This window comes from Equus przewalskii, chromosome 25 (assembly GCF_037783145.1).
Source record: "Equus przewalskii isolate Varuska chromosome 25, EquPr2, whole genome shotgun sequence".
Classification (NCBI taxonomy): domain Eukaryota; kingdom Metazoa; phylum Chordata; class Mammalia; order Perissodactyla; family Equidae; genus Equus; species Equus przewalskii.
The window spans coordinates 43,388,565-43,414,272 of NC_091855.1; the positions used below are offsets into that span (position 1 = coordinate 43,388,565).

Consider the following 25,708-nt stretch of genomic DNA (forward strand, 5'->3'; position numbering starts at 1 on the left):
CCGCCTGGCGCAGCTACGGCTCCCTGGGGGCACCGGGGCACCGAGCCCAAGCCTGCGCTTACCCCTTAGTGGTTTTTCAAGTGAAACAAAATTAAGCCGAACCAGAGTCTTCCTAACAAAATCAATTCCCCTAATAAGCCCCTAATAGCAAAAGCTAAAATACAGGAATGTATAGTCGGTACACATGTTTAACTCAGAAAATATTAAAACAAAATATTGTAATGATAGCTTATTTTTTAATAAAAATCCAGGGTCTCCAATAGCATGACCTGGCAGCTGTAACATGCTACCACACTACTAGTGATGGACTCAAGAAGGCACAACACGCAGGGCCCGTGCTGAAACCAAGCCTAAATAATACATCATATAAATTATAATTTCTCTGTTTTGATTCACATAAAAAATTACAAAATATTCCCTGCTCCAAATTCTTAGGTGATGAAAATAAAATCAAACCCTAGAATGAGGTGGTTTTACAAATGTATTAGACTGGAACATCCAGGACAGCTGCTTCCGGGATGTGAGTACCCGTGGGCCGGCGGGCTCCAGGCCGGGTGGTGCCGCTGTCTGCGGGGCAGCCCTCGCCGGGGAGGCCAGGCCTCTCCTGGAGCCCTCCATCGGCTCAGAGGCTGTCGGCCCGCTGGGCGGCTGCGCCTGCTTTCAGGCTGCAGAGTAGGCGAGCTGGCTGGAGCTGCTCAGTACCCTCCAGCTTTCCTTCCTATTGTGGGCAGGCGACACTGTCTCAGGTTGGGCTTAATGTCCTTCTGCGTATCTGTCTGTTAAAGAAAATGACACACATTCAGTGGCGGCCAGGCTGGGTGCGCGCGGCGCGCTGAGGGGTGCTAGGGAGAGAGGCTACCTTTGGGTTTGTGCCAACACACTTCAGGGGTCTCAGCACCGGGACTGTCCCGCTGGCTCCGGGCCCGAATGCTGACTGCAGCGCGGGGCTGGAGTACGAGGAGAGTTTGGTCACTCCTGAAAACTTCAGTTTGGGCAGTTCCATCAGGCAGGCTGGTCCTTGTCTCTTGGGATGGTCCTCCTCTTGCTTTATGGACTGTTTCTTGAAATAAAACACAGGTCAGTTGAACATATGATGGTGTCCCCTTTATGGAAATTAGGAAAAACAAAAGAGGCTCTTTTGCAATACTTTTGCCTAATACAATTTGACTGTGAGGTGTGACCATTCGGTGACTAGACAACAGACACTGTGTCCCAGCCACCCAAAAGGGAGGTGGACACTGGCTCATAGAGCCCCACAGTGGAGGCAAAGCCTCCACACATCAGTGCTCATGCTGAGCCCCGCCCCTCGGTGCAGCCGCTGCGGCCTGACCTGGCCTGACATCTGGGGAGGCCACACTGTGACGCTGTCATGGCAAGGGCAGCTCTCCAACGGCCAAGGCCAAGGACGCCTCTGCTCTAACTCCCTGGGGAGTCCATTGACAAACTACACCTTCAGGCCAAATCTGCCCACTGCCTGCTTTTGTGTGGCTAGTGAGCTAAGAATGGTTTTTGCATTTTTTAATAGTCGGAAAAAACTTCATGGCCTGTGAAAATTATATTAAATTTAACTTGAGTGTCCAGAGTTTTACTGAAACACAGCCCCACCATTGGTTTATGTATCGTCCACGGCACCACAGTTAAAAGAGTGGCTTGTGACAGACTTTCTGTACCACAAAGCCTAACTGGTTACAGACAGCGTGGGCCTCGGCCCTGATGGCGGGGGGCCTTTGGTGGGGTGCCAGCAGGAGTGAGCCGGTCAGACAAGCATCTGATGCGGAGGGTGGGGAGGCCGAGCAGGGACGGCAATTAGGGGGCAAAACGAGGGAGGCTAAGGCCAAAGGAGCAGGATGCCCACAGTTTAGGGCCTGAGCAGCTGGAGGGGAGCTGCCTCCATCTGGGAGGGAAGGTGCGGGGAGAAAAGCAAGTTTGGGGGGAAAGATCAGGAGATGGGGTTCAAACATTTTGCCTTTTAAAGATCCAAGTGGAGCCATCAAGCAGGTGGTGGACACAGAAGTACAGATTTCTGCAAAGCTGCCTTGTTGCATCCACAGCTCCGAGCACGGGGTGACACTCAAAGGCTGGGATGAATGCGAAATAAATGATGGAAGGGTGCACTATCACCCAGAGTCGGGGCCAGCCCAGAACTGTGAACCTGGTGGGACTGAGCAAACAGGGGCCACAAGGTACGTGAAAGGAAAGGTGAAGATGTGGCAAAGTGAAGCTATTGTTTCTAAACCAAAAAGTGTGTGAAACAGTCTCTGTGACTAGACAGATAGTCATCTGGGACCTGCTGTGCTCGGGGGGCTGGTGGCCGGGTGGAGAAGTCATGGGCTGCCCAGGGCTGGCTAAGTGTCCTGGGGCAGTGTTTATAGCTTCTCTGTGCCCCCTGCTAGGGTCAGTCTGAGGGCACAACAAGGTGACGTCTGTGAGGTGCTTTGGCATAGAACCTGGCACATACGCACGTAAGAACCCTACCTCCCTTGTTTGGGCCTGCTCACAGGGACGCTGTGGTTGACCCTTGGCTACTGTGGCAGAAAGGGCAGGAGCAAGCAGAGCCGGGCTCCCTACGTCCTAACACATGGAGACATCCTCTGCCATGGTGCCAGGCCCATTTCCAGCTCACTGATTTCATCCAGTACCTGCTTTCTGCCCTCCTTTGAAATTTGCCAGTTGTTACTGAGTAGTTGCGGTGCCACGGGGCGCTCTGGAAGGAAGGCCTTTCTGTGGCTTGTCAGAGACTGCTTCTCAGTTGCCCTACAGGGAAGAAGAGAGGAGGGAACGCCTCCCCTGAGAGCCTGCACAGCACGACTGCTTGGTCGCCCGCTCTGGCTCCAGATTTGTCTATTGTGTGCATTGTCACTACTTCTTTTCCACGTGAACTATCATGAGGAGCGTTTTTCCTTTTCTGTCTCAGCCTGACAGTCTGTGGGCCAGGAGCAGAGAGGCCTCTGTGAACCATGGGCACTGCCCTGCCACAGGCTCACAGCCCCGCCCAGTGACTCGAGGTTTGGGTCAGACGTCACCTCCATGGTCACACAGGCGGGAGTGGACAGAGGTGTGGAGTTAGATGCCCTCAGGGCAGGTGCCATTCGACACACTCTCAAACCTTACAGCGGGTTGACCTGTTTTACAGGGATGTGTGCGGGCTCCTCCCCGGGTCTTAACAACTGGAGCCTTGGCATCAATCACAAAGCAGCTACAAAGCCCTCCTTACACCCTGTTGTGGAGCCACTAACTGCCTCCTTTTGGGAGGATATACCAGAAAAGAGCAAGGCGTGGGTTCCTAGAAGCGCTGACACTGTTCAGGACAGAGGGAGCTGCTCCTAGGAACCACGTGCCCCAGCATGTGCCCCACGGCTCTCACCAGCCAGCTCCTGCGGCCGCGCAGAAACCCGCCAGCGAGCCTACCTCTGCTCGTGGAAGTAGGGATGCTGCAGGGCCTGGTGGGCAGTGATTCTCTCATCGGGATCATAGGCCACCATTGCGTGCAGGAGGGAGAGGCACTGTGGGGACACGGTGGCTGTCAGCAGAGGTATTCCTGATCCCTTTTTAAAAGGAAAATCAAAACTCATAGCTCTCGACCTGTATTAAAAGCCCAATGATAATAAACAATCATGCCATTATATAGAGCACTTGGCTGGTCCACAGTCATGACTCTACAGTTGTCCAAACCCATAGAACGTACAACACAAGAGTGGGCCCTCCTGGACACTGTGATAACGACATGTCAGTGTTGGCTCATCAACTCTAACAGGTGGGCCACTCTAGTGCCGATGCTGACGGTGGGGGAGGCTGTGCAAGTGTGGGGCCAGGCAGCACACGGGAAACCTCTGCACTCTCCACTCAGTATTGCTATGAACCTGAACCTACTCTAAAAAATGGTCCATTTTTTAAAAAAGAAGAAGGGGTCATGAAATCTGTTATGCTATAAATGTAAGAAAAATACTTTTCCTCGAAAAGACTAATATCACATTTCCACCTGAGAGGAATGAAATAAAGTTTAAAAAAAGAAAAAGAAAGAATCCTAAAATAATTGTCATCTCCTTACCTTCCTAGGGTCTGGGAGGTGCTAGGTTCTGCCTGCCCACCTCAGCCCAGGGGCCCTCCCTCCCCACTCCCCAGCCTCAGCTTCATCTTTGACAAAAACAAAACCCTAACGACTGCTGGTCTGGGTGCCAGCGTGGTCAGTAACGCTGGGTGATGGCTGCATGAAGTCCTCGCTGCAGAGCTGGTGCTTGGGTCCCTTTTTCACCCACCAGCCTCTAAGTCCCGTGTAAATATTCAGGGCACAGACCCTCACCAAGACTGTGAGAATCCTTCCGTGATGCTTGAGGGAGAGTGCACCTTGGGGGGCCCCAGGGGTGACAGCTCTGTCTGAGCAGCCACTACGCTAGTGCCTCAAGGTAAGTGCAGCACTTCAGTGGCAACGGGGACCCAAGTGGACTGAGGGGCTGCAAGGGCAACAGAGACACAGCCTGGCCCCACCCTCAACTTGCTCGCACCACTAGCCCTGGCAGGGGGCGACTCCACGTGGGACTCTTGGGGGCACACCACACTTACTGTTTGAACTTGGTGAGGGTCTTCTCAGCAGGCGTGCCAATGACCTCATGGATTTTTGAGATCTGGTCCAGCTCATTGGCTCCAGGGAAGAGGGGCTGCAGACTGGAAGGGCATGACAAGGGGCTTTGGTTAGGACAGGCCGTGGCCCTGTTCATCCTGGCTAGTCTCCCTGCACCGGATGGCTCACTCACAGGGAAACTCGAGGAAACAATCCTCCCGCTAGATGGTAATCCTCGAAGCCAACAGATTTCCATCCCCCTTCTACTTAGGCCTTTCTGCTTCTACTTCATCAGCAGGCCCTACGTGTCCTTCTAAGAGACAGAGCCACACTCCTGTGTGTGTGACACCATGGAGTCTCTGCAGTGAAATGTGAACACTCACACTGACTGCAATCCATAATCTCCATGCCAAGCCTCCTGATGGCCAAGGTAAGTTTGTTGACAAAAATCCAGGGCGGGGAAGGTCAGGTTTTATCAACAAATGAGTTCCAAGAAAGCTCATTTTTGGAGCTTTTACGGATTTTGGATAAAAGATTTTAGATCTATATGAATAAATTGAATTCATATTACAAGCCACGAAGAAGAGTTTGAAAAATATAGCTCTGATAGTAAGACTAGCTTCTATTCAGGAAGATAGCAACACCTTACGGCTACAGGAGAGAAGAAGAAAAGGCAGGGGAGCAGGAAACAGCTCTGACGTGGGGGAAGCATGACAAAGACAGCACAATTTAATGACGGAGTCACAGCAGGATGCTGTGCTGACTAGATGCCACCAGCCATCATGTTCTTAACATTTAAGTCCTTCAACACTGTTCCAAATTAGTTAAAAGGATTTTAGCACATGAGAAAGGATTTTCTGTTGGCACTTTTAGCTTCAGTGAAATCGCCACTCAGCTTTCCAAAAATAACAAGTCAATGGATCATTGAAAAAATTAAAGAAGAAATCAAAAATAACAAAGTCAAGGAGTGACGTCAGCAACATGGCAGAATGAACTTGCCCAGGATTCTCTCCCTTCCAACACACAAGGAAAAGGGACATCCATATTCCAACAGAGGACATCCTAACAGAACACAAACACGTCAGAGAGACACATGTGGCCACATGATGGAGGGCGGAGAGGCTGGAGACCCCTCAGAAGAGCTGGAACGGGGTAAGAGAAGAGTTTGCTCCCTCCCCTAATAGACTGCAATCTGTGACTGCAGGAGGCCTCCGAGAGGGAAGGAACGGGGGAGGGGACATTCGTTGGTGGGAACATCAAGGACTCTGTAGGGCCCTCGCAGCCCAGAGGGAAGGCCTCTACTGGGGCAAGGGCTTTTGCAAGGGGTGACCTCATCAAGCCAACACCCCAGGAGAGCAGATAGCAAGAGCAGAGTGAGAAAGCCCCAAGAGCACGCAGGAGAAAGTACCCACCCTGCGCCCACTCCACTGCCTGGGATCTTAGCTTAAGGCAGAGCACTCAGCATACATGGCTCTTGACCCCCACCCAGTGGCGATAGGCATTAACTGCAATCAAATAATATCAGAATGCCTAAGACCAGAGCCACCCCGTGTAGGAATACCAAACATTATATCAAATCTCCAGACCAGAGAGAAAACGACAAGTACCCAGAATTCAGTCCTGAGGACACAGAAATATGTAATCTAAATGACAATGAATTCAAAATAGCTATCATCAAAAAACTCAACAAGGTAAAAGAACATAGAGAAACAATTCAACGAGTTCAGGAGCTACTTCACAAGAGAGATTGAAACTATAAAGAAGAATCAATCAGAAATATTAGAGATGACACAGTGGAAGAGATAAAACAAAATACAGATTCCCTGAACACTCAAGTGGACATAATAGAGGAGTGTATCAGCATAATCGAAGACAGACATGTTGAAATGCTCCAGACAGAGGAGGAGAGAGAACTAAGACTAAAAAGAAATGAAGAAAATCTCCAAGAAATACCCAACTCAATTAGGAAATGCAACATAAGAATTACAGGTATTCCAGAAAGAAAAGAGAAGAATGGAGCAGAAAGCGTGTTCAAAGAAATAATAGCAGAGAACTTCCCAAACCTAGGGAAAGAGATGGAAATCCGTGTAGAAGAGGCTTCCAGATCTCCTAGATATGTCAAAGACCTACTGCAAGGCATATAGTAGTAAAACTGGCAAAAATGAATGACAAAGAAAGAATACTAGGGGCAGCAAGGCAGAAGAAAATAACCTACAAAGGAACCGCTATCAGGCTTTCAGTGGATTTCTCTGCAGAAACCTTACAAGCTAGGAGAGAATAGAATGACATATTCAAATCTTTGAAAGACAAAAATTTTCAGCCAAGAATACTCTATCCAGCAAAAATATCCTTCAGATATGATAGAGAAATAAAAACTTTCCCAGACAAACAAAAGCTAAGGGAGTTCATAGCCACAAGACCTTCCCTACAAGAAATGCTCAAGAAGGCCTTCATATCTGAAAAAAAAAAAAAAAGTGGAGAAAGGGGTTACAAAGCATGGAGTAAGGAGATAAATACGTAGACAGAATCAGAATAGGATAGCAAATACTCAAGTATAGCATTAAAGATAAAGGGAAGGAAAACACCAAAACCAAAGATAATCTTGTCATTTTAACCACAAACTCATAACACAAAATGGAATAAGATGTGAGAAAAACAGCTTAGGAGGGGAGGAGGAAAGGGACTGAATGAGTTCAGACTAAGGAAATAAGAGGCCATCAGAAAATGGACTATCTTTATACACAAGATTCTGAATACAAACTTCATGGTAACCATTAAACAAAAAAGCAGAACAGAAACACAAATAATAAATAAGGTGAAAACAAACACATCATAAAAAACTACATAACTCAATGGATAGACCAAAACACACAGGACAAGAAACAAAGGAAATGCATGAGTGATAAAATAACAGCATTAAGCCCTTGTATATCGATAATCACACTAAACGTAAATGGATTGAATTCTCCAATAAAAAGTCACAGAGTGGCGAGATGGATTAAAGAATAAGACCCAAGAATATGCTGCCTCCAGGAAACACATCTCAGCTCCCATGACAAACACAGGCTCAGAGTGAAGGGATGGAAGACAATACTCCAAGCTAATGGCAAACAAAAGAAAGCAGGTGTTGCAATACTTATATCAGACAAAGTAGACTTCAAGATAAGACAGGTAAAGAGAGACAAAGAGGGGCAGTATATAACGATCAAAGGGACACTCCATCAAGAAGACATAACACTTATAAATATCTATGCACCAAACACAGGAGCACCCAAGTTCATAAAGCAACTATTAACAAGCCTAAAAGAAGATAATAATAACACAATAATAGTAGGAGACCTCAACACTCCACTCACATCAATGAACAGATCATCCAGACAGAAAATCAACAAGGAAACAGTGGAATTCAATGAAAAGCTAAGCCAGTTGGACTTAATAGACATATATAGAACACTCCATCCAAAAACAGCAGAATACACATTCTTCTCAAGTGCGCATGGAACATTCTCAAGGATAGACCATATGTTGGGAAACAAGGCAAGCCTCAATAAATTTAAGAAAATTGAAGTAATAACAAGCGTCTTTTCTGATCACAATGCTATAAAGCTAGAAATTAAAATTACAAGAAAAAAGCTGAGAAAGGCACAAGGATGTGGAGACTAAACAACATGCTATTGAACAAGCAATGGATCACTGAAGAAACTAAGGAGAAATCAAAAAATATCTGGAAACAAATGAAAATGACAACATTCCATACCAACTCATATGGGATACAGCAAAAGCCGTATGAAGAGGGAAATTCTTCACAATACAGGCACACCTTAACAAACAAAAAAAAATCCCAAATAAGCAATTTCAAATTAGATCTAACTGAATTAGAAAAAGAACAAACAAAGCCCAAAGTCAGCAGAAGGAGAGAAATAATAAAATTAGAGCAGAAATAAATGCCATTGAAACAAAAAAGGCAGTAGAAAGGATCAATGAAACAAAGAGCTGGTTCTTTGAGAAGATAAATAAAATTGACAAACCCCTAGCCAGACTCACAAAGAAAAAAAGAGAGAAAGCTCAGAAAAACAAAATTAGAAATGAAAGAGGAGAAATAACAATGGACACCACAGAAATACAACAGATTATAAGAGAATATGATGAAAAACTCTATGCCAACAAAATGGATAATCTAGAGGAAATGGATAAATTCCTAGACTCTTACAACCTCCCAAAGCTGATTCAAGAAGAAACAGATAATCTGAGTAGACCAATCACAAGGAAAGAGATTGAATCAGTAATCAAAAGCATCCCAAAGAATAAAAGCCCAGGACCAGATGGCTTCCCTGGGGAATTCTACCAAACTTTGAGAGAGGATTTAATACCCATCCTTCTCAAGCTATTCCAAAAAATTAGGGAAGATAGAACACTTCCTAACACATTCTACGAGGCCAACATCACTCTGATACCAAAGCCTGACAAGGACAACACACAAAAGGAAAACTACAGACCAATATTGCTGATGAACATAGATGCAAAAATCCTCTACAAAATCTTGGCAACCCAAATTCAGCATTACATCAAAAGGATCATACATCATGATCAAGTGGATTCACACCAGGGACACTGGGATGGTCCAACATCTGCAAATCAATCAACGTGATACACCACATTAACAAAATGAGGAATAAAAACTACATGATCATCTCAATAGATGCAGAGAAAGCATTCGACAAGATCCAACAGCCATTTATAATAAAACTCTTAACAAAATGGGGATAGAAGGAAATTACCTCAACATCATAAAGGCCATATATGACAAACCCACAGCCAACATCATACTCAATGGGCAGGGACTGAGCACCATCCCCCTGAGAACAGGAACAAGAGAAGGATGCCCACTATCACCACTCTTATTTAACATTGTACTGGAGGTTTTGGCCAGAGCAATTAGGCAAGAGAAAGAAATAAAAGGAATCCAATTAGGGAGTGAAGAAGTGATATCCTTGCTGTTTGCAGACGACATGATCTTATATATAGAAAATGCTAAAGAACCCATCAGAAAACTATTAGAAATAATTATCAAGTACAGTAAAGTAGCAGGGTACAAAATTAACTTACAAAAATCAGTTGGTTTTCTATACTCTAATAACAAACTTACAGAAAGAGAACTCAAGAATACAACTCCATTTACAATCGCAACTAAAAGAATCAAGTACCTAGGAATAAATTTAACCAAGGAGGTGAAGGACTTATACAATGAAAACTATGAGGTATTACTGAAAGAAATTGATAATGACATAAAGAGATGGAAAGAGATTCCATGCGCATGGATTGGAAGAATAAACATAGTTAAAATATCCATACTACCCAAAGCAATCTACAGATTCAATGCAATCCCAATCAGAATCCCAATGACATTCTTCATGGAAACAGAATAAAGTATCCTACAATTCATATGGGGCAACCAAAGACCCCGAATAGCTAAAGCAATCTTGAGAAATAAGAACAAAGCTGGAGGCATCACAATCCCTGACTTCAAAATGTACTACAAAGCCATAGTGACCAAAACGGCATGGTACTGGTACAAAAACAGGCACACAGATCAATGGAACAGAACTGAAAGCCCAGAAATAAAACCACACATCTATGGACAGCTAATCTTCGACAAAGGTGCCAAGAACATGCAATGAAGAAAAGACAGTATCTTCAATAAATGGTGTTGGGAAAACTGGACAGCCACATGCAAAAGAATGAAAGTAGACCACTATCTCATGCCATACACAAAAACAAACTCAAAATGGATCGAAGACTTGAAGAAAAGTTCTGAAACCATAAAACTCCTGGAAGATAATATAGGTAATACACTCTTTGACAATGAACTTAAAAGGATCTTTTCTCAGACAAGGGAAACAAAAGAAAAAATAAACAAGTGGGACTTCATCAGACTAAAGAGCTTCTGCAAGGCAAAAGAAATTAGATTAAAACAAAGAGACAACCCACCAACTGGGAGAAAATATTTGCAAATCATATATCCAACAAGAGGTTAATCTCCATAATACATAAGGAACTCACACAACTGAACAATAAAAAAACAAACAGCCCAATCAAAAAAGGGGCAGAGGAGATGAACAGATGTTTTTCCAAAGAAGATATACAGACGGCCGATAAACACATGAAAAGATGTTCAACATCACTTATAAGCAGGGAAATGCAAATCAAAACTACACTAAGATACCACCTTACACCTGTTAAAATGGCTATAATCACTAAAACTAAAACTAAAACTAACAAATGTTGGAGACGGTGTGGAGAAGGGAACCCTCATACACTGCTGTTGGGAGTGCAAACTGGTGCAGCCACTATGGAAAACTGTATGGAGATGCCTCAAAACACTAAAAATAGAAATATCCTATGACCCAGCTATCCCACTACTGGGTATCTACCCAAACAACTTGAAATCAACAATCCAAAGTGATATATGCCCCCCTGTGTTCATTGCAGTACTACTGACAATAGCCAAGACATGGAAACAACCCAAGTGCCCATCGACTGATGATTGGATAAAGAAGATGTGGTATATATACAATGGAATACCGCTCAGCCATAGAAAAGACAAAATCCTCCCATTTGCAACAACGTGGATGGACCTGGAGGGAATTATGCTAAGTGAAATAAGCCAGACTGAGAAAGACAAACATCAGATGATTTCAGCCACATGTGGAATATGACCAAACACATGGACAAAGAAAACAGTTCAGCGGTTACCAGGGAAGGGGGTTTGGGGGGAGCACAGGGGATGAAGGGGAGCACTTGCGTGGTGACACACAAGAAATACTGTACAACTGAAATCTCACATTGATGTAAACTATTATGAACTCAATAAAAATTTTTTAAAAATAAAGTCAATTATCAATACGAATGATCTAGAATCAAAACAAAGTGAGTCCTGAAGTGCACGTATGTCTGTAGTTATGACGTTGTGAGTCAAGGAGGCAGAGGAGACCTGGGGCCCTGCCTATGCTGGGTCTACTGTTCTGATACACGTCACTCGGATGTTCAATTCACCTGCCCGTCCTTAATGATCCACTATGAGCAGGAAGGGGCTGCCCCAATCCCTCCTTGGGCTTCTTCAGCATGACCCCCTGCTCACCTCTGAGTGGGACAAGCCCTCCTCCCTTCTTCCCGGGCCACTGCTCTGTCCAGTGTAAAGCCCAAAGGCTGGGGGGTGTGGAGGCCAGGGAGGACGGTTAGGATTGGGGCTTTCTAGAGTCCAGCTGTGCCAGAAGGTAACTCATCCTCACACCTGGGGCCAGAGGACCCTCTTTGATATGACTGGACCTCTTAGGGTAGGCCCTAGGGGACCACCTGCTCACACCTCCCCATGGAGGTGGCAGTAAACACGTTTCCACTCTGTTCCTGAACTGGGTAATCAATCATTTCACTGATGATGCCAAATAAAGAGGCCCATCGACCCAGGGCCCGGATGTGCCAGTGGAAAGAGGTAACTGATGGTATTCTGTTCTCAAGGAAAAGTATGTGACAAAAAGTAAAACGAAAGCCTAGTAAATTTTCTGTGAAGTTAAAAAACAAACACCAGAATGACTATAAAATCTGTATTGTAAAGGAAGGGGCCTGGCATGAAGCCACTCAGTCGGCTGAGCCTTGTGACCTGCCTTAGGACACTGACACAGAGAGGTCCATCTGCCCCAGGGGGTTCTCAGCCCCGAGGCAGCCTCAGGTCTACCTGGTGATCTCGTAGAACACACAGCCAGCACTCCACAGGTCCATTTTGTAGGTGTAGAACCCATCGGTGAGGAGACACTCTGGGGCCCGGTACCAGCGGGTAGAGATATATTCTGTGTACGGCTGCTTGGAATAGACACTCCGGCAGGACCCAAAGTCCCCTAATTTCAGGACATCCTGCTGCAAGGGGGCAGAAAAGCAGTGACAAATAATGTCATATAAAGCAGCTCTTGTAATACAAATTATTTCAAATATTTACTTATGTACTAACAAGAAAATTACTAGCATCTAAACTAGCTTATAAAACACAAATTACTGGCTTTATAAGCACCTGAAAGTGCCTCTAACAGACGCGGAAGTGGTGTTTGTGCTCGTGGAGCATGTTTACAAACGTTCTGGCTAGGTTTTACAAGCATTCCCAATGTCACAGGCTTGGGATCCCGTCACAGCGCGAGTCTAGAACGCAATTATACACTGCAGCCACAGCGCTGTTAGGCCTTGCACTTCCAGCACCGTCCAGCTCTGCCGGCAGCTTCGTCCTCCGCTCAGGGGCAGCTCAGGGCTGGCTCACGTCACATGGCTCTTTGGAGCAAGTCAGACATACCAGGGAAACAGGTTTTGAGATATTTCTTCCATTTTCTTTACCCCTCACGTTCAGGTAATAAAATACAGGCTGTTAATGAATTTGGAGCTTGGGCACCTACAGCTACAGGATCATTAAACATAGCACATGTCTTAGCCAGATTATCAAGAAACCTCGTTCTAATGGCCTTTTACCTCTGTTCCCATTACCCAATACATCATGTGGGGCTTTCAACAAAAATTATAAGGCACGTTAAAAGGCAAGAAAAAACACAGTCTGAAGAGACAAAGCAAGCATCAGAACCAGACTCAGATATGGCACAGACTTTAGAATTTTAGACTTAGGGAATTTAAAATAAATATGATTAATTTGTTAATGGTTCCAATGGAAAAAATAAACAACATCCAAGTTCAGACGGGAAATGAAAGCAGAAAGATGAAAATTCTAACAAAGAATCAAAAGGAAACACTAGAAATAAAAACACTGTAACAGAAATAAAAAATGACTTTGATAGGCTCATCAACAGACTAAACACAGCCAAGGAAAGAATCAATGAGCCGGAAGAGGTGCCACTAGAAACTTCCCCTACTGAAATGCAAAGAGAAAAAAGAATGGTAAAACCAGAACAGAACGTTCAAGAACTGTGGGACAATTTCAAAAGGTGTGGTGCGCCTATACACCATGGACAAATCACAAAATAACGATGCTGAGTGAAGAAGCCAGAGCAAAAGAGAGTACATACTATATAATTCTATTTATAGAAAATTCTAGAAAATGAAAACTAATTTATAATGACAAAAATCAGTCTTTGCCTGGGCACAAGGGATGGAGAGAGAGGGCTTACCAAAGAGCATGAGGACACTTTTGGGGGGTGACAGATTTGTTCGTTAACTTTACTGTGGTGATGGCTTCATGGGTGTATACATACGCCAAAACTTACCACGCTGAACACTTGAAATATGTATACTTACGTGGCTTTGGATGGAGACAGACCTGAGCTCAAATCCTGCCTCTTCCACTTTCATATTTAGAGTATCCAGAATGATAATGTGATTGGAGTTTATTTTTGTACATAGTATGAGAAGGGTGCCTAACATTATTTTCTTCCAGATGTATAGTTACGTTGATAGCATTTGTTAAATAAATCATTTTTTCCAAATTGGGAGAAAAAAAATTATAGCAAACATGGTATCCAGTTATATGGGACTGAAAGCATACCCAAAGAAAAGTTTGTTTTTTTTTTAAAGATTGGCACCTGAGCTAACAACTGTTGCCAATCTTCTTTTTTTTCTTTTTTCTGCTTTATCTCCCCAACTCCCCTCCCCCCCGCCCCCCCGTACAGAGTTGTATATCTTAGTTGCAGGTCCTTCTAGTCATGGTTCATGGGACGCCACCTCAATGTGGCCTGACTAGCAGTGCCATGTCCACGCCCAGGATCCGAACCCTGGGCTGCCGCAGCGGAGCGCGTGAACTTAACCACTCGGCCACGGAGCCGGCCCCAAAAAAAGTTTTTATATTCAACCTTTATTCTGATATCAATTTTTCATATAAAAGTTCTTACCTTTATTAATATATTTTCTGGTTTTACATCTCTGTGAAATATTCCATTTCTGCATTTAATATAAAAGGAAAGATCAAATTAATCGTACTTCATTCATTCAAATTCTTTTACATTGTGTTTTTAATGAATGTTAGCACATTTTATTAATCTGAGCACTGTCAAGTCTCCGAATGCGTACCTGTGCATATGATCAAGGGATGTACATAACTGGTACATATAGCGCATAATTTTTTTTTCTGATAATGGGTGTCTTCTCCCTGTGCAATCAAGGAAACAGCCAAACATGGTTACCAATGGTACATATCCCCTTTTCTGAAATTAGAAATAGAATCCATTTTTATTTGATATATGAAAATCTAACTTCTTCTGTGAAAAATAATCTGAAGTAGCTTTAGGAAATATGGCATGTACCTACAAAACATACTGTTTAAAATCCTACATACTGGCATGATTCCACACAGCGCATGTGCTCTGATCACAGCGATCACAGTGAGAACAGTGTTGAGTAATAATCACAAGAGTAGCCTGGTCAGTTATACCTAATATGAGCCTCAGGGTGGCCTTCCAGGATGCTCTCCTTCAAACTGTTGTGTCAGGAGTCACTTGTAAATACAGTGTTTTCCTAGGCTTTCTGTCTAGATGGAGACTTCCATTTTAAAGGGGGATATATCAGAGTTCAACAGAAGTACCTTTTTTAATTCAAGGAGACCAATGATTGCTTTGAATTTCACAGCCCATGCTCTCTTCTTTGACAAAAGGAAGCAATCATTTGGCAGTTGATGCTGATGCAGCGCTCTGCTGCCTTCAGTCCCCAACGTAAGAGCCCTTTTGGGTGCCTACCCTTCCTTTCTTCCTTGGTCCTCTCACCCGTTCGTGGCCCTGGGGGTAAGGACATGGCTCTCTCCCCTCTCCCTCGGTGAGAATCCCTGCCTGCATGAGGGGGCTACTGGTGAAGTGAGGTGCCCGCGTGAACCGTGTGGGACCACTGGTCTGAACAATCGGAGTCCACATCCTTGACAAGGAGGGGGCTGACTACACACTCTCCACAACAGTTTTTCTAAAACAAACTGTCCAGGCCTGAGACTGTATCTGGTTCCAACCAGATTCTTATTTCCAAACATTTTACAATAAATAAATACAGTACACTTAATAAACCACTTGTAAGTTCGTCGTTTGACCCTACTAAATGCCAGCCAACCGTGAACAGTATTTCTCTTGTCGGTGTTAGTTATGCTGACCAAGTTAATTTTTCCAAGTTAATTTTTGCCAAACAGTCTCATTAAGAAGATTCTAAAGAATGTCACATATAATACTAGTGATGTAAAAAAATTTTAAGTGAACACAGTAATAACTATGGCACTGGTTGTCAGTACTAGCTGAAGGAATATAGCTACCAGTGTAGCCCACGTTGTTAACAGACTATTTCACACACCCGCTTCCCACAAGGGACCCCTGTCCCCAGGCCTGTGTCTGACTTTCCTGGTCAGGCTTGGAGGTGCACACTGGGGTCCACCATGGCACAGCCAAACGGCCCATCATATACACTTTGGCCCAGAGAATGGGCCCTGCAGTACCACGCATGCACACACATGCTGTCGGTATTTTGCAAAGGAGGGCCCTGCATTATGGTGCACTGTTCTGAGAGGTTAGAGATCTTGAGCTGCAGAGGGTAGCAGGTGGGACGTCAGACTCCGTGTGGAGCCTGGGCCATCACCGGCACCCCTCTTTCATCAACCACGGCAAAACTCAAGGACGGGGTCCTCCCAGTTCTGCTCTTTGAAGCTGGTTCATCTCAGGCAAGTGCGATAACATTTCTGAAATTCAATTTCCTCACCTCTAAAATGGAGTTGAGCACACAGGATTGGGAAGATCAAATGCAGTAATACAGAGCAAGCATACTACAAATTGTAAAGTAATAATAATAATGATGATAGCAATTAGTGTTTATTGATGACTATGCAAGCCAGGCACTGCTCTATCCTCACAACAACTCTGAGAGTTAGACACTATGATTATCCCCATTTTAGAGACAAGGACTAAAGCTCAGAGAGTCTAACCAGGACCTCCCATCATCAAATAGGCACAGCACCGTGCATGCTCTGAGCCAACACGTTGTTCTGGGATATGGGAGCAATGCATGCTGCGTCAACACAGCCAAACTGGAACCGTGCTTCCCAGAAGCGCTAGCATTAAAACTAGGATGGTGTCATCAGCTTGAAAGAAAAATTCTAATGACAAAAATGGTGCATCACTCACACTCTGAAGGCGCAGAGACCAACAGTGTAAGTAAAGCAAAGACATTGACCATTCTGCGTCAAAATGTTTCAAGGAAGTACTAGGAATGCCGAAACAGGTTTATTTCACTTCTACTTTCCTTTTTATATCTGCACAGAGTGATAACTGGGCAAACTGTCTAAATAGATTTAAAAGAGTTCTTTTAATAAGGATAGAACTAAAATTGCTAACTGATAAGAAAGCTATGTGTCAGAGCTGAATTGGCAATGTTTTCTTCTTTTTTGTTGGGACATAAAAAATGGTGCATCACACAATCAGTGGGTCAGAGCTGATGAAATATCTGAATCAGTCTGACACAGTAATGTTATGCAAAACAGTTATCACGTTGCATGGTAATAAGGCACCTCCTAAGCTATTCATGGAAAAAAATTGTAATGCTATGTTTACAGTCAAATCAAGCTTGTTTTGCTCTTTCCTACTTGGTTTATTCTCCAATACCATGGATTTACTTCATGGTGCCTGCCTCAACCACAGCCTCTAAAAGGTAAAAACTAAAAGGTGACAAGGCCAGCCCACTGGACCTGGAACAGCCCATGCTCTAGAAGGCAGCCAGTGACCGGGATTTCTGGGCCTGACCCATCTGCTGCCAGCAGAGGGTCTCAGGGTCTGGGTGGCCAAGTCTGCCAAGAGAGGAGTAGGGGGGCAGGCAGTGGAGCCAAGGCAGAAGACTGTGTGGCTCTGAGGTGGTCAGTGGTGGCCTTGGCAACCAGAACTTTCCTGGTTCCACTCCCGGGAGGCCTGACTGAGCTTTCAGCAAGAGATCTGTGGCTTTCCAATAAACTCCTTCCTTTGTATGTAAACCAGCTGAACAGCATGTGCTCCGTGCAATGAAAACAGTCTAACTATGATGTTCAATATCTATAAACATCATCCAGGTGGACAACACCTCTACCACAGAGGGGACAAGAGGGAGGACTGGCCCAGTGGTGTAGTGGTTAAGTTTGTGCTCTCTGCTTCAGCAGCCCGGGGTTCATGGGTTCAGATCCCAGGCCACGCTGTGGTAGCATTCCACATACAAAACAGAGGAAAGCTGGCAGAGATGTTAGCTCAGGGCCAATCTTCCTCACCAAAAAAAAGAAAAAGAAAGAAAGAAAGTGACAAGAGGGAGATGCACCAGACAACAGGAATGTGAGGTGAACGAGCGACTGCTCCCAGGTGTTGAAGTGAGCACTGGTGAGGGTGAGGGCACAACAAACTAGCCCTTCACAAAAGCAAATTAACGTAACTTGAAACAATTAAAAAAGGGAGCAGGGGGCCGGCCCCGTGGCCAAGTGGTTAAGTTCACACGCTCCGCTTCAGGGGCCCAGGGTTTTGCGGGTTCAGATCCTGGGCACGGACATGGCACTGCTCATCAAGCCATGCTGAGGCGGCATCCCACATGCCACAACTAGAAGGACCCAGAACTAAAATACACAACTGTGTATTTTAAAAACTATGTATTTTATGTAAAATAAAATCTTAAAAAATAAAATAAAAAATAAATAAAAATAAAATAAAAAAGGGAACAGAATCAGATACAACATAGTAATAGTAGATGCCTCTATAGTTAGGTTATAATCTTAACCAGTTTTTCCTTATAAAATTGCTGGTCCAGGGACTGTTTGTTACTAGTCTAAGAGGAGATGACAGAAATTAAGAGTAACTGTTTGGAAGCTTTTACAGCAATTCAATATTGCTGTGACATCCAAGCACATGACCATTTTTCCAGTAATTAATTTTTATTGTATTTTATAAAAGTTGTGTTCTACAACAGATCAGGGGGAAAAAACTGGTCTCCTACTACAGACAGTTTTAGAAACACTGGTCTAAACACTAATCAAAAGCTACTTCTCCCCTGCTTTCAAAGCCACTACTGGCTTCCCACTGACTGAGAATAACCGGTTCTTATCCTGGCCCAACCAGCCCCACTGGCCTCGCCTACCCTATTGCCTAGAACTCTCCTCCTCGTGCTCCAGCCACACAGGCCTACTCCATGGTGGCCTCGAGCCCTCTGCACTAGCTGTCCCTTTGTTTGGAACACTGTCCCCATCACTATCTAACACAGCGGCCTGTTTCAGTCACTCATAACACTTACCCCTGTGTAGAACTCTTAATCATCTTTCCTTGTTTTTACTTTCTCTCCATCTCCTCATCAGAGTGTGAGCTCCACATGGGTGGGAACTGTGTCTATCGTGTCCCATTGTGTCCCCACCTCAGGAACAGCCCATGGCATGTAATGGGGAGTGAGACAGCCTCTCCTGCATTGTCTAACTCCACCACTCTTCCAGGTGAGCCTGTCCTTCCCTAGCCAAGTCATCTCTGCCTCATCTGACACTCACTGGACAAAGAGAAAATTAGCTCGAGCAATTCACTTTCTCGAATGATTTCACTTTCATACAGATTCTCTCTACAATAGACTATGTATTCTTTGAATATCAGAAAACGCATCTCTTTACCTTCACCAGACCTTGTACATGCTGTGCATATAAGTAAACAACTCAATAAAGCTTGTGTGATCATTCTCTCACTTCATTATCTTATTCCTTGGTATTCAATAGTGCTACTTAATATTCTAATAATCCAAGAGAGTAGTAATTTAAGTTAAATGATTTGTTATTCTAGTAGCAGAAGCTTTAGTGATTGATTTGGTTTTCAGTAAGTCAGCATCATTGTCAACAAGAGCAAATAATTAGAAAACGCCTATTCATTTGAAAGTAGCCAGCCAGAGCCAGGAAGAGAGAGCCGGGGAAGCTAAAGAGCGTAGGAGCTAAGGTTTCAGAGCCAGACCTGAGTTTAAGTTCTGGCTCTACTACTTATTAACAAGTTACCCTTTGAGTTATTACTTAACCCTTCAAGCCTCAATTTCCTCATCTGTAAAATGGAGATAATAGTGCCAACCACATAGGGCTGTCCAGAGGCAGTACGTGTGGTGGTTAAGAACACGCACTCTGGAACCAGGCTAAGTTCAAACTCTAGTTCTGCCACTTACTAGGTACACAGCCTCGGATAAGTTATATCTCGCTCTCTATGCCTTGATTTCTTCATCTTTAAAATGGGGATAATAACAATATCTGCCTGCTACAGCTGTTGTGAGGGTACAAACAATTAATTCTTATAAAGTGTTAAGAACAGTGCCTGGCATGTGGTTAGCACTCATGAACTCGTTAGCTATCATCATTATCACTGTATTTCATCAATTCTAAGGCAGACTTTTCTCCCCTTATATGTTAACAACTCTGAAATCAGGATGCATATTCCACTATTTAGTATCTTACAATCACTGTCAGCCATTTCCCCCATCTTCTAATATCTCTGAGACTAGATGCCCCTTACCACGGACAGCATCTTAGATCCAGGACACTGAGCAGAGCCCCGGCCCAGCCTACGGAAGACATTCAATATTTCTGTAATGAATGAATGTCTGTTGATCTATAACATAACAGTCTTTTCTATAACCTCTCTCTATAGACAGATACTGAAAGAAATGATTTCATTTTCTCCAATAGTACAATTCCCCTACCACTGGAAACTAGAAAGATATTTACTTCTAAACAAAGCTTTCTCAAATGTCTAAGCACATAGAAACTTCCCAGAAATTATCCCCTCCCTTTGAGTTTTAAAACATCACACTCTAGGAAACAACAATCAGAATTCTAATATAAGATACATATCTTACACCAAAAGAATTGTTACTAAACAAAGGAAGTAATTATGTAGATTCATTAAAAAGCAAAATGTTAGCTTACTGATAAAAAGATTACTGTAAATGAACTAATAAAATTTAGTGGTTGTTTCTCCTGGTTGTTTTTGCTACTTTATCCTGATATGTTAGATACATATACACAGAGAGGATCAAAGTGAAGAATCTATGTCAGATAGTATTTGAAAACGTAATCAGAGAAACACCTCATTTATCTAGGCTGATGCTTAATAAGTGAAATTTCCAGATAAATAAGGTTTACTCGTGGAACATAAAACTCTTCCCTACTGTAATCACTTTAAACAGGAATCTTTTAAAAACCTTTTACTCACTTTCCTCTCCTCCCCCCAGTGCTCACCGAGGTGGTACGGTACCACAGTCCACCACGTGCTTGTGCTTTCTCTAACCTCCCTTGGGGAATCTGGAGACTCGTGACTTTTGCCCGGACTGCTCTCATTTGGTTCTTCACTGTTCTCATGTCCGTGTTTTACACTTTCAGTCTCCTCCATCATGAGACTGTCACCTATCACTTCCGTTACTGCTGGTGTGCCAGGTTCTAGAAGCTCCTTCTAACTGCTCTATTTTGAATAGATTTCAGACCAAGAAATCAGATAACTAAGTTTGTTAGAATTGTACGTAAAACAAGATTAAACAGAGACCTGAGTGAAGGGCTTACCTATGAATAAAATCGTAACTTATAAGAAATATTATATATTCCCAGATATAAGACAATCTCCTATTTTCCCAAAAAGATCCAAAGGTTTTTGGATCCAAAAGTTTCACGTCAACTTTTATGGATTCAGAAAAATGTGTCTACTTATTCTATTTATTAGTAATTTACTAAAATATACATATTTTAAATCACATATAAAATATAGTAATCTGATACAATGCTCTTGTCCACTCTCCCACTTCATAGAAACAATTTTCTCTGAACTCTTCACAAGCATCTTCAACATCAGTGTCTTCTCATTGCAAGAACAGCTTCTTGATCTAAAAGCTTTCCATAGCACATCACGTTCAGTGTGGCCTAAATTGTTTGAGATAATACAACAGTTTTTAAATCATCTATAACGCTGAAACCAAAATTCTATTCCAAGCCATAAGCAGTCACTCACATGACATTAAGGAGGTTGATTTTTTTTCCATTTGTCCAATAGGCATAATGTGATCTGTGAAATATAGCACTTTCTGAGCTACTTTTTCAGCAATATTTACAAGGCTCATTTGTCCTGACATCTACCACAACAGCGAGGTCAGATCCCCAGGGATATTTGCTAAATGTGGGTCAACCATCTGCCTCCTTTTCTCTGTTTCCCTCAGGTGACCTGCATAAGCCTCCAAAACCAGCCTGACTGAGGTTGGCCCAGGCGAATGTGCTTTCCTAAACAGTGCTTTACTGTTCAAGAGAAAGTACACGAGTGAGCACCCTGCAACACAGGAGACCCTGTAAGGATCCAAACATAAGGAGGCTCCCTCTCATCTGAGGGGTTATTTGTGGGGAAAGCCCTGCTTCATTTCAAGGCACAGAATAGAATGTTGAGCAACAGCAGGTCCCAGGAGAAGAGGGGAAATTCAGAGGGGGACAGGCCTGGGTGCACAGCCCCCCTGCAGGGACCCACAGTGACGGAGGCCTAAGCAGCCCTGCTGTCCTCTGCACCAGCCTCACCCACATGACCTGGCCAGCCTGAAGGCCTTGTGGTTGTGCTTCTCACGTGCAGCATGTTCTGAGTAGATGAGACTGCCAGAAAAACACCTCTGCAGAGTGAAGTAGTCCAGTACCGCGCATTTATATACAACTACTGCACTACGGTGACTAAGGATTTTGAGAACTAAAACAGAGCATATGTGAGCTACAAGCTTTAAAAGATCTTAGATTAGTTGTCAAATTAGTCTACGTACCTCGGATTAGCTCATAAATATTCATGTCCATAAGTTCACATATTAGTGCAAGAGAACCAGATTTTCTGTCACTGAAGAAGAAAGCAGGTTTTTAAAATGCTTTTTCTTTTCTTAATCAGAAAACATAATCAAATACTTAATTCATTTGTAAACATTTCTGGTAAACATAAAGCACTACCACATCAAATGAAGACTGAAGTGCAATGATTAAAACAGTAGAAGTTTTGATTTTAAATCAATATTTCAGGTAAAATTAATTTAAAATAATAGTTAAATTCTACTTTAAGAAAAAAATTTTAAAGCCCTCCCCTGCCATATTTTAAAGACATGTGTCTTGAAAATATAAAATTAACTATCAGCAGAAAGAAGAAATGAAGTTGGGAGTTGGCTAAGCAAAACAATCAAAGAAAGAATAATTTAATTCATGCTCTGTGACTGCACGTTTAGTTTTAATTTACCTAAATTACATCCATGTAACTGGGATACAATACAACGTGGGAGCAAAATCCCAAAACCAGTCAGGGCAGAGAGGGAGAAAGATGAGTCACACCACACCCATGCCATGTCCAGGCCTTGCACAGAGTGCGGACAGAGGACTCTGGCCGAGCCACCAGCTTCTCCTGAGTTCAAACAGCTCTTAAAGGGATCCCTGAGCCCCAGCCAGGGGAGCCCATGTCACCCCCAGGTCCTGCTTGGGGTGCCTCTGGTGGGACTGGAAGGGGTCCTCACTGTCTCTCAGGGCTGTGAGGAGGCCCATGTGCAATTCTGGGCGAAGTGCTCTGTAAAGTGCAGGCCAAGCACCCTTGCACGGGCAGTGCTGTGACGATCACATGCAGATGTAGTCTCTAGCCCTGGCCCAAACTGATGGCTCGACATTTCATCTGAGTTTAAAGCTGTTCAATCCTCTAACGAAAGGCCACTGCACTTTAATTGTCAGAGACTGTTGTCTCCTGGCTGGTTGTAAAGGCCAGGTTCCCTGGAGCACTGCAGCGAGGCCTCACTCTGCTGTGCACCTGCTCAGAGCTCAGCGACGCTCCAGCCCACAGAAAGGCAGCTCCCGGAGTCTCATGGCCCGAGTTCCTGGCTCAGGGTCCAGAAGTATAGTACAGAGCTGCCAGCACCTGGGGACAAGGTGTGCTCTGCCTTCTTGATCAGAAGGTAAACCTTAAGGAAACTATTCTATAATTAGAAAAGAAATAAAAAATCCCCTGAAATTCTATCAATTATAGTAAGAAAGGCTACACAAGACTGTGCAGAGATGGCCACTGGCAGGGACAGAGTAAACACAATCCCTGAAATAGGACAGCAGTGCTTTCCTAGTACGTCATAATTCACACTTGAGGCCTCAGATGCCCAGAGTCACTATCGTCCACACAGAAGCTAACTGAGCTAAAGAAGAGGAGACATTTGAATTATGTATGCTTTTATGATATGGAGTCACTTAAATGAAGGCATTTCCACATCAGGAATCAGATGCACATTTGTCCAAATAAACGTGGCTTAAGATAAAATAAATATGACTACTCTCTGAGCCACAAAGCAAATACTTAAAATGTCTACTCTGATTTTCTTTCTTAAAAAGAGATTTAATCATTATCATCAAATTTAGATAATTTTTAAAGCCCCCAAAATACTTACAAAACCACTTCATGCAACATAAGAATGTTTGGGTGTGGATTCAGGCGCTTCAGTGCTTGTATCTCTCGTAGATTATTCACTTGCTCAATACTATTGTGTAAGTAAAAATGAATAACTAATTTATAATTTAGGTCAAATTTAAAATTAGGGTTATTAAATTATTATTTATTATCCATGATCACAACTGCAAAACTCAAAAATATGTCAAGTAAGTTAATCAGGTTTTATTTCTGCCATTAGCAGTTGAAGTTACGCATATCTCGTTTCTGCATTATCTCATAAAAATGAAGGTTTTATAGCTTTGGACATATATTCAAAATTTTCCCATCTAAGCTCCTAAAGGAATACTTTGGTAGTTTCCTTTACAATTAACAAACATAGAAACAGATATTAAAATTTTCTATTAATCAGTTTCTGGCAACTAACCAACAGGGCAACGTAAATACCCTCTAAAAATAAGTATTTTAAATTTCCATGAACAGACCCGTCCTTCCTTCTTATCTCTAATGAAGGTTGACATTTTTTCAATTTCACGCACCTGGTGACAGGTGTTCTCTCAGTAGGTGTGTCTTACTGCAGGCTTTTCTTTATGAAGAGTGCCCTGTCTCACACCGCGCTCACATCCAAAATCACACCAGCACAAGTTTAATAGAGGTCAACGGCCTGAGGCTGTCACTGGCCTCTGGACAGATCTGTACAAGAGACACACCTCCCCATGGATGGGCCCATGGAGTCATACCCAAACAAATGACCCGATCCACCAGAGACTTCCATCTTGGAGGTTCTGAAAGGAACTAATTGTGGGAATATTCTTCTTTCTTTGGCAAAACTCTGTTCTACCAATTTTTAACATATAGTGTAAAGCTCAGCATCTTGTTTGGTCATTAAAAGAGTAGTTATATCCAATAATATATTATTATTGTTTTAAATCAATGTGGCCAAATATTTTAAGTCTCTCTCATACTAGCCAACAAACGGGGAGCCTGATATATAAGAAGAGTCTGAATAATCTGAGTGTAAGAATATTTCTGACTAAAAGTTTTAGATCCCTTCTTCATTACTATCCCCTATTTCCTCCCTCACACCCAGGATGATATTCAAAATGTTAGCAGCTTGTGTGCCATGGTCAACAAGCAACTAGAAAGACAAAGCCCACAATGCTGGAGCAGAGTCCTAAAGGCGTTGAACCAGGCACTGAGAGGGGAGGTCGGAGGAGCGCTGAGCAGTGGGCCAGGCGCAGAGTGGCAGGTTGGGGGCAGCACTCAAGAGGCTCAGGTTAGCAGTTAGCCACCACCCAGAACACGAGTCTTTCACTATTGTAATAACCATCATGGATGGCCATACTGATGTTTACAGGGACCATATCATGACACCGTCTATTCATTACATCAGCCTAGTACCCACCCCAACACCTGCTCCTCATCAGCACCCTGGACCACAGAACCAGGGCCTCACCTACATGCCTCTGGAACAGTGCTCCCCAAAATATGTGCCACAGAACATTAGTTCTCTGGAAAATGCTTTGTGAAGAAATTTCATGTTCAAAAAGCTTGAGAGAGGCCCACTCTATTTCCTTTTGGAGAGCCACAATTTACAGCTGATATTAAAAGATTTCAAAAACCCTACTAAACAAAGAAAACAGTTTACTTTTATTTAACCCAAAAATTCCCAGAATTTTTGGTACCAGGATTCTTTCTTACTTACTACTGAGTTCCCATTCCTTAGAACTAGGTCTCCAGAGAATACAGCACTCCAGACTAC

General features: G+C 43.4%; 1 protein-coding gene across 13 annotated transcripts in view; it reads right to left on the minus strand.

Moving 5' to 3' along the window:
- Positions 1-214: 214 nt before the first annotated feature.
- Positions 215-25,708, minus strand: part of MOK (MOK protein kinase) — a 64,934-nt gene continuing 39,440 nt past the window's right edge. For 2 of the 13 annotated variants that reach the window (XM_070593307.1, XM_070593308.1), the window contains 11 exons: positions 23,948-24,037; positions 22,310-22,380; positions 21,297-21,437; positions 14,612-14,690; positions 14,434-14,482; positions 12,291-12,469; positions 4,561-4,662; positions 3,409-3,582; positions 2,640-2,754; positions 860-1,060; positions 215-776 (listed from right to left, as the gene is read on the minus strand). In XM_070593307.1, the coding sequence (XP_070449408.1) occupies positions 696-776; positions 860-1,060; positions 2,640-2,754; positions 3,409-3,582; positions 4,561-4,662; positions 12,291-12,469; positions 14,434-14,482; positions 14,612-14,690; positions 21,297-21,437; positions 22,310-22,380; positions 23,948-24,037 (1,282 nt within the window). In that variant the 3' untranslated portion in view covers positions 215-695. The remainder of the gene's footprint in view (positions 777-859; positions 1,061-2,639; positions 2,755-3,408; positions 3,583-4,560; positions 4,663-12,290; positions 12,470-14,433; positions 14,483-14,611; positions 14,691-21,296; positions 21,438-22,309; positions 22,381-23,947; positions 24,038-25,708) is intronic. The other 11 variants (XM_070593309.1, XM_070593311.1, XM_070593310.1 and 8 more) reach the window with 6 other exon arrangements.